Raw genomic sequence first — 8,998 nt, forward strand, 5'->3', positions numbered from 1 at the left:
TGAAAATAAATACAATACAAACTTCAAAGAACGTGCTAGCTGGGGAGGGAGTGTTTTGTGATAGTTTTGAAAGTGGAGGTTGCTGTTGGAGACACAACATTGTAGATGTACAAATGCCAAGTCATGCCCTTAGAAATGGTGGAGGTGTGGTGTGAATGCCACCCCAAGATCAAAATAAAGAGGAAAGGGAGCTTAAAACCATGTTGGGGGCTTGTCTGAGACAGGCCCGTTACTGCTGTGTGTGGAAAGGATGAACAGAAGGAGCAAAGTTTGGAGGTCAGGAGCCCCCAGAGTCCCTCTCAGCTTCTCCCTGCTGCCCTGGGTTTGTAGGGGGTCCGGGTCGAGTCGGGGTGTGAAGCAGGCAAAGTGCCCCCTCAAATAAACACGTCTACAGGGTGAGGCTCTTTTGTTATCTTTTCTTCATTATTTAAAAAAAATATGTTACAAAATAATATCATTCACTATATATTTCTTGCTTATTTTTCTTTTTTTAAAAAATTAATAAAAAAGTCACTTTATAAAATAATACAAAAGGGCAGGAGAGGCTGGGGGACTGGGCTGGAGGCTGAGGAATCCAGTGCTTCTGGCTCCCTACCGTGGGTTGGAGGTGGAGGGAGTGGGGGGGGGTAGGAATGAGGGGATGGGAATTGGGGGGGTGTCAGGAGGGAGGGGCGGGAGGGGGCCAAGGACCACAGCCAGGCTGATGGCAGGTCCACCGTCTCTGGCCGGAGCCCCTCAGAGGCAGTAGGAGAGAGACAGTGAAGGTTGCCAGGGGAGGGCGTCCAGACCCAGGGTGGGGACGGCTGGGGCCCTGCAGTCCTAGGAGGGCAGGAGGGCCTGGAGGGGAGATGGCTGGGGCGGGGGGCCCTAGCTCCCGCTGCTCAGCATCCCCAGCAGTTTACTGGGCTCCAGGCCCTGCTGCTGTGCCACCGTCTGCACGTCGAAGCCCATGTGCATCAGGAACTGGGCCACATTCATCTCCTGCCCCGTGAACTGGTCCCGGATGGTGGGGCACGAGGGGTTGCAGTGGGGCCAGGGGCAGCTGTCCACCAGGTGGATGGGGCAGCCCTTCAGGGGGGCTTTGCTGGCCTTGTGGCTGTCGTGGAGGCTTCGGTCCCAGCAGTGCAGCGCCCGGGGCAGCGAGGTCCCCTTCACCTGGACGTCTATCCAGTGGCTGCAGACAGAAACCCAGGTTGGGATCACTCGGGTGTGGCCAAAGCAGGGGACGGCATTGCCACCACTGAGATCTTGCCACACAGCTGGTTGTGCAAGTGGTTTTGAAAACCCTCAGAAGCAGCCAGAGCTGGGGAGGCTGGTGGGCAGGCCTGCTGGGGATGGGGGCGTTGCAGATGTCTGGATCAAGAGCCATGGATATGAGCTGTCCTGGGGCCAGGGTGCACTGACCTTCGGATGATGATCTCGTGGGAGAGGCAGGCGGGGGCAAAGCTGGCCCTGTTGGGGAGAAGGCAACTTGTGAGCAACCACATCCCACCTCAGCTCCTTCCCCACCCCAAAATGCACAGGTCACAGCTCCTCTCTTGGGAGGCTGTCCCCTACTGGCTCCTACTTCCCTCCTGCCGCTTGCTGTGCTGGCCACTGGCTCCCCCAGGCCTTATCCCCACCAGCTCCCAGGTGCCCTACTAACCCCTGTCCCTTTCTGCCTCCAAATCCTGCTCAGAGTGGGGGCTCTGCTGGACAGGTGAATATTTGTTTTTAATAGACTTTAGTTTTTCATAAAAGTTTTAGGTTCACATTGAAATTGAATGGAAGATATAGATTCTTTTTCATCCCCTGCTCTTATACATTCACAGCCTCCCCCATCATGAATATCCCCCACCAGCTGGTATGTTTGTTACAATCAATGAACCTAGCTGACACATTATCACCACCCAGTCTATAGTTTACATCAGGATTCATCCTTGGAGTTGTACTGTCTATGAATCTGGACAAATGTATAATGACACGGGGGCTTCCCTGGTGGCTTACATGATAAAGAATCTGCCTATATGCAGGAGACTGGGCTTCAGTCCCTGGGTTGTGAAGGTCTCCTGGAGAAGGGAATAGCTACCTACTCCACTATTCTTGCTGGAGAATTCCATGGACAGAGGAGTCTGGCAGGCTACATGTCGCAGAATCGGACATTATTGAGCGACTAACACTACTACTGCTGTAATGACATATGTCTACCATTGTGGTACCATACAGAGCAGTTCCTCAGCCCTAAACATCTACTGTTCTCCACCTATTTATACCTCTCTCTCCCAGCCCCTGGCCACTGCTGATCTTTCTACTGTGTCCATAGTTATGCCCTTTCCAGGATGTCATAGGGGATTCCCAGGTGGCACAGTGGTAAAGAATTCGCCTGCCAATGCAGGAGATGCAAAAGACTTGGGTTCGATGTCATAGAGTTGGAATCACACCACATGCGGCCATTTCAGATTGGTTTCTTCCACTTGGTAGCATGCATTTACAGCTCCTCCTCTTTTCACGGCTCATTTGCTCACTCCTCTCTAGCACTGGGCGATACCCCTTTGTCTACATTGACCACAGTTGATCACCTCAAGGACCCCTGGGCTGCTTCCTGCTTTCCATCTCTGCAGCCTCTACGTATCGGGGGGCCGAGTGGGGTCCCCGCACACTCACGGCACGTCCTTGAGTGTGTTGCGCAGCTCGCGGCCCAGGTTCTGGATGTACAGCCACTGGCCCTCCTGCACCGGCTGCCCCGTGAGGTGCACGTTGTCCACAGTCAGCTGGGCCTCGTCAAACAGCCACTGTACCACGAACACCGGGCCTAGGGGGACGGCTCAGCTGGGCCTTGCCTGGGAGCTGCGCCCCCACCCCAGGCTCCAGGGCCCGAGGCCACAGCCAGCTCCGCAGCAGGCTCACGGGCCAGCCAGGCTCTGCCTGCAGAGTGCTGGAGACTAGTCCCCCGGGCACCCTGCCTTGAAGAGGTGCCTCGTCCCCTCCTCCCCTCTTGGCCTGGCTCCCAGGACTCCGCTTTGACCAAAACATGGCGATTATGTCGCTTCGAGTGGGGTGCTGGCGAGGGACAGCCAAGGCCCCACACAGGGACAGTGCTGGGATTCAACTCCAAGGCACGGTCCTCACCGTGGGTGTGGTCAGCGTGACCAACCATCCTAGAGTTTGCCTTGAACCGAGTGGACTTTTAGTGCTAAAACTGAGAAAATCCCAGCCAGGCCCAGATGACTCTGTCAACCCTTCTTGGGTGTGGCAGTGGTCTCTGGGCCTAGCCTCTGAGAACTGGACTCCAGGCTGGGTTTCCAGCAGACACAGAAAGGCTGGCCACCCCCCCGCCACCCTGTGTGCCCACTCACAGCGCAGAGTTGGGTAGACTTTGTAGCCAAAGAAGCAGTTCCATTCCTCGCCCTCCTTGAACTGGCGCCGACAGCGCTCTGGGACCACCCCATTCCAGTACCTAGGCCACACACTGCAGGTTAGGCTGCTCACCCACCTCCCACCCAGCCCCCATGAGCTCCTCCATCCCGTGATGCCACCCAATCCCAGGCCCTCTGCACAGAACGGGCCCTCCCTCCCGGGGCACCTGATGCCCCGGCGGATGGCTTCTGTGGGCGCGCAGGTGATGGTGTCGATGCAGTCTGTGCGGCGGTACTGCTTGTTATCCAGGAACCAGCCGGAGTCAGCCAGGCCCCGCACCTGGATGGCTGGATAGCCCAGCTCCTCCAGCTGCTCGGCCACACGGTCCACGTTCAGCAGCACCCCTGTGCCCCCCGCGCTGCAGGGAAGGTGGGAAGTCAAGCCAGGCAGACCGAGGAAGGACACTCCCCCACCAGGTCTGCCCAGCCCCAAGCCCATTCCCCAGGGCACAGGGAGCCAAGAGCATTATGAGTTGCCACCAAGTTCTGTATTCCTGTGTAAGGGCCCTGGGCCCTTCCAGGTCTTGGAGGCAGAGAAGGGCTGGCAGAGCTCCAGGCACTGATGCAGAGCTAAGTGTCGGGTCATCTCTCTTCCTCTGACCCCTCCTTCCCTCTCCCCCTTCTCACTCTCTGACTTGGTTCCCTTATCTGAAAATGAAGGTGAATTCTGTGGTCCAGGCCCCTCTGTCCATTCCTTAGATGACCCCTGAGTCCCCTATATGCCTGCTGGGATACAATAACCAGCGGATGTGATCTTGCCTACAGGGACCCCAGCCCTTGGCGGTGCATCAGTCCACAGCTAGCCCCTAGTCAACTGCCTAGGTCACTGTGATCCAAAGCCTCCCTCACACCCAACAACCATGGAGCCAGAAGTGTCTGCGGGACAGCTTCCAGCCACATGGCAAACGGGAGCCAAACCTCAGAGACGCCCCATGTTGCTGAGCCTCCTGGCCATGCGTCTGCCCTGGCTCAGCCCCATCTTCTCCCTTCCATCCACACTCCCACCCCAGCCCCTGCCCAGCCCACCTGCTCCCTGCCAGCAGCAGCACCTTGGCCCCACTCAGCCCTTTGCCCAGGAGCTCTCGCACAACCTCCCGGATGATGAGGGTGCCCATGAAGGCGTACTCGTCTGCACAGAGAAGGAGGGCTGGCTTCAAGTGGTGGCCTGGACAGCCAGCCAGTCTTCCCATCCCCAGGTTGGAAGGAGGTCAGGTATAGCTGGGTGTCTGGAGGGTCTTCCGGGGATGGTAACAGGGGCAGGGGTAGACTGGAAGAAGATGAGTCAGGTACACAAGGCTGTGCTGGGGTCCCCCCTCGGGGAACACCTAGGAGTGAGGAACCCACTCCCCCAGGGCCAGGCCAGCCATGGACAAGCCAGGTAGTGGGTGCTGGGGGCCAGCACTCTGGGATATACTATCGAAGGGTTAGAAGGAATCACAAGGCTGAACGTCTGTATTTCCCCAGAAGTTCTGTCCTCCCTGCCCTGCCTCTGTGGGGGCAGGGGGGAGGTGAAGGGGGTGAGGGGGTGGGGGGGCAGGGGAGGGAAGGCATGGGACTCACTCTTCTCAGACTTGGATGAAGCCCCACTCCACACATCGCTGGAGCAGTAGGGGATGAAGCTGTGACACATGGATGGTGTGAGCCTGCCATGCTCCTCTGTTGCCCGAGGACCACAGGAAGGATCACCCTTCTTGGGAAGGACTCCTGAGGACAGGACCTCCCTAGAAAGGACCACTCCCAGGACCAGACCCCCTTAAGGACAGGATCCCCCAGGATGGACTTCCCCTAAGAACCTCTTAGGAAGCAGCCTCCAGAAAGGACCCCAAGGACAGGACCCCCCCCCCCCAGGAAGGACCTTCTGGCTCCCTCTTACACCATGTTGGCATTCCACCAGTGGGGGTTCTCCTCTGGCTGGGAGGACAGGATCCCCGTGCCTGTGGCAGGGGAGGACAGAGGCAGTGGGTCTTTCTGGTGGGAGCAGGGCATGCAGGCAGGGGTGAGGACTACAGGAAGGTGAGCAGATGTGGAGGGATCCTACCAAGCTTCATTCAGCAAGGGGGTGGGTGGCGACACCCGCCTGAACCAAGGTTGCCAGGGAAGTAGGGAATGGATGGGTTTAGTTACTCTAAGGAGTCTCCATGACCAGGATGCCCAGCTGGGCTGTGACTTTTGGACATGACCTTCAACCTCCCCCTTTCCACCAGCTACTTTGATCAGGGACCACCTCTGTACTGTGTAGCCAGGATGAGCCCTGGGAAGTTACCTGTGGAATAAGAATGAAATGTTACAGTGAATGTTCCTTGACCTTGGTGGGTTGGGGGATAGATGGGGTGGGGCCTCTCTGGGGGCTCTACATAATGAAGGAGAAGAGGCTTCTTCCAGTACTTTCAATTATGAGCTCCTTCCCCTTCTCGCCACCCCCTGGGGATTCCTGGGCAATCCCTGGCGCGCTGACCTGTGCGAGTGAGGGGCCAGTCCTTGGAGCTCATGAGGCGCCGCATGGTGTCATATCGGGAGTCGCAGTTCTCCCGGTTGAAGCAGTACCAGCCTCCTGCGGGCACAGATCACAATCTCAGGGTCCAGTGCCGAGGGGACCCTCCTCCTGCCCCACCGCATCCACACCTGAGACTCACCTTCCAGAAAGAGTAGCCATCGCCGACTGCCCTTGGATTCCTTCAGGTAGTAGCTGCAAGGGAAGTGGGCGGAGTGCGTGGTCATCAGGATGGAGGGGCGGGCAGGGGCTGCAGGGTCCAGCTCCAGGGAGATGGGGGTCATTCCACCTGTCACCGGGCACGCGCCGGCCGCACGGGGGCGCCAGCGGACAGGCCCCCGCAGAGCGCGCCCGGCAGGGCCAGCCGCGGTCAGTCCCGGGAGGTGGCGCTCGCGAGGCGGGGAAGAGCGGCGAGGGGCTGTGTGGTCCGTGGAAAATCCCCACGGCCCGCCCCGCGCGGGACCCGCTGTAACCTCGGCGCCGGCGGCCAGGCGGGGTGGGGGGTGGGGTCTTTGCCAGGGCTTGAGATCCTCCTGGGATGCGCAGTGGGACTTGGAGAGTGAAAAGCACTCTCGAGTGTGCGTGGGGCAGGGGCATTGGGGTCGCACAGGCGGGAGTGGAGGGGAGCGGGCGCCATCGAAGCGGGGTCGCATCCTTCCTACCAAGGCCGGACCTAACGTCGTATTCCTCAAGCTGTGGAGTCACTGAGGGCATGTGAGGGGCATGGAGTCACCCCTCTCCAACCCTCAGCCTCTCATCCTTCATCTGCTAGGGGCTGGAGAGGAGGTGAATGCCGCACCCTAGGTCCTTCTGTCCCACCTGCACCCCCTGCCTATCCCTCTGGCTGGCTGGATCTCTGGCAGTCCCAGCAGCAGCACGGAACAGACAGGGCGAGTTGAGCTGGGATGGGGGTGGGGGTACGGACGGCAGGAATCTCCCCACCCCCCGTGTCACCTCCTCTTGCTGGAGTCAGGGCCACTCGCGGACTGCCATCTCCCCGCCCAGGGAGCGAAGAACGCGAGCACAGGGGCTGGGTACCGGTGGCCGAGGGGTCAGTGCCCGGGGCTGGCCCAGGACCAGCGCTGCCCCAACCCCCGCGCGGCTAGTCGCCTAGCAGGGCCCTACCCGGAGCCAGCGCCTCCGAGGCCCGACGGGAGCCCTTTCCCCTGTGGGCGACCACCGCTGCGGCCAGTAGGGACGGTCCAATGCAGGCTCCGTGCGTCTGAGCGGGGACAGGGAGGCGGATGGTGCGCACCCGCTGGCGACCAGGCAGTCCCGGGGCCACCGACGGGGGCGCGCCGGTCGCAGCGGGCGGGTGCAGGCCTTACCCGGCCGGGCTGCCGTCGTTGCAGGTCACCGACGTGTTGAGCAGGAGGTGCAGGCGCAGGTCTTCGTTGAGCTGCTGCGCCGAGCAGGGGTACAGGGACTGAGCCAGGCTCTTGACCTGTGCCATGAAGCTGTCCATGTTGCCCTCCACGGCCGTGAAGTCCAGAGGGAAGCTCTCCACCGGTTGCCCGGCTGCCGGGGCCGCCTCGGCCCGCGGCGGGGGCGGCGGCGGGGGTGGCTGCTGGCCGCGGCGCCGCCAGGTCTTCCTGCCCTCGCCGCCCCCGGCCCAGTGCAGAAGGCCCAGCAGCAGAAGCACGCGCACCCCTCGGCCCATGGCCGCACCGCTCGGGCCCGCGGCCACCTGCGGAGAGCAGGCGGCGTTGAGGCGGCGCGGCGGGGAGGGCGCCAGGCCGGGGGCGCCCGGGCCGCGGCGCGCCAGCCGCGCCTGCTCGATCGCCCCGCTCCCCGCGTTGGGCCCGGCCGAGGAGGCGCGAGCGGCTCGGCGTCGAGGCTCTCGGGGCCGGGCGCCGTCGGCCTGGGCAGCTGGGACTCCGCGCGCTGCCGGCCGAGGGCAGCGCAGGGTCTGGGTGCGCTGGCTCCGGCCCGCGCCAATGAGCGGCGGGGGCCGAGCCTGGGCGTAGTTTGCGGGGGCCGCGGCGGCCCGGGTGCCCGCGCGTTAGATGTGCCGCCGCCGCCGCCGCCCGGGCTCGGCGGAGGGGGAGGGGGCCGCGCTCGCTCTTTTCTTGGCGGAGGCATCGCCTTTTCTTCCCAAACCGCAAGCCTGACGGAGGGGCCTGGACTACCCCGCCGCGGCCGCCGGAGGCGCTCCCGGCCCGGCTCCGTGGGGGGCAGCGCGGCCCGGCGGCCCCGGCGGCTCATTCACCGCGGCCAGCCCGGCGCCGCCGCCCCCGCCCCCGGGCGGCTGGAAGGGGCGGCGGGCGGGGGCCAGCGGGGAAGGAGCGGGGTTTTTCCGCGCGGGGGGGAGCTCGGTTGGCCACGCGGCGGGTCGGCCCGACGGGTTGGGGGCGCAAGAGGAGCGCTCACCTGAGCCGCCGGGGGCCCTTCGCTCCCGCCGCCCAGGCCCAGAGCAGCTGCGGGCGACAGGCACCCCGGCCGGCACCCCCCACCCCGAACCGGCCCGGAGCCCCGCGCTCACCGCGGCCCGCGCGGGCGGCCCCGCGGCCCCGGCTCCTTGGCGTCGCTCGCCCAGCGCCAGCCCGCTGTACGCCCGGCTCGGCTGCCTCCCCTCTGGCGCTGGCGCGGAGCCGCCCGGGACTTTTATCCAGCGAGGCCCCCGGGATCAAAGCGACGGCGGACACAGGGCTCCGCGCCGAGGGGCTGGCAGCAGAGGCGCCGGGGCCTCCCGGAGGAGCGGACAGGTGTGGCGCGAGGCCCCGGCGCCCTCGGCGACCTGCGGGAGGGACTGGGCGCCGCAGCACGGCGCCACGGGGGAGTCGCCCTGTCCCGCGCCTGGGTGGACAGATTCTGGGCGGCCCTCGGAGGCAGTGGGGGCAGAGGGGGCGCCGCCACTTACCGAGGTCGGTGGGCCTCGGGGTGGCGTCCTGGTTCCTCCCCGCGTGTGCTCTGCCTTTGCATCCCGTGCAGGGACCCCCAAGAACCTCAGCCGACACTGGGGCGTGGGCCAGGATGGAAGAGCTGCCGGCTTGGTCTCTGTTCAGTGACCTCCGGGCAATAAAGTGTATCTGCCCCCTCATCTCACCTCCCCAGCGCACCTCACTGGGACAGAAGGAGAACCCTTCTCAGAAACCAAAAATGGGGTGGGGGG

At 63.0% G+C, this 8,998-nt stretch overlaps 1 protein-coding gene across 1 annotated transcript; it reads right to left on the reverse strand.

Annotated features, from left to right (window-relative positions):
- Positions 1–452: 452 nt before the first annotated feature.
- NOTUM (notum, palmitoleoyl-protein carboxylesterase) lies at positions 453–8,450 on the reverse strand. Its single transcript, XM_020906147.2, has 12 exons — positions 8,369–8,450; positions 7,215–7,573; positions 6,029–6,081; positions 5,851–5,946; positions 5,269–5,329; positions 4,956–5,014; positions 4,422–4,524; positions 3,563–3,754; positions 3,336–3,436; positions 2,644–2,791; positions 1,405–1,452; positions 453–1,174 (listed from the first exon to the last, which is right to left on the reverse strand). Exons 2-12 carry the CDS (start codon positions 7,544–7,546, stop codon positions 868–870), a joined length of 1,500 nt encoding a protein of 499 aa, XP_020761806.2. The 5' UTR covers positions 7,547–7,573; positions 8,369–8,450; the 3' UTR covers positions 453–867.
- Between the last annotated feature and the right edge of the window lie 548 nt (positions 8,451–8,998).

The sequence above is a fragment of the Odocoileus virginianus genome, chromosome 17, assembly GCF_023699985.2.
Source record: "Odocoileus virginianus isolate 20LAN1187 ecotype Illinois chromosome 17, Ovbor_1.2, whole genome shotgun sequence".
Taxonomy (NCBI): Eukaryota; Metazoa; Chordata; class Mammalia; order Artiodactyla; family Cervidae; genus Odocoileus; species Odocoileus virginianus.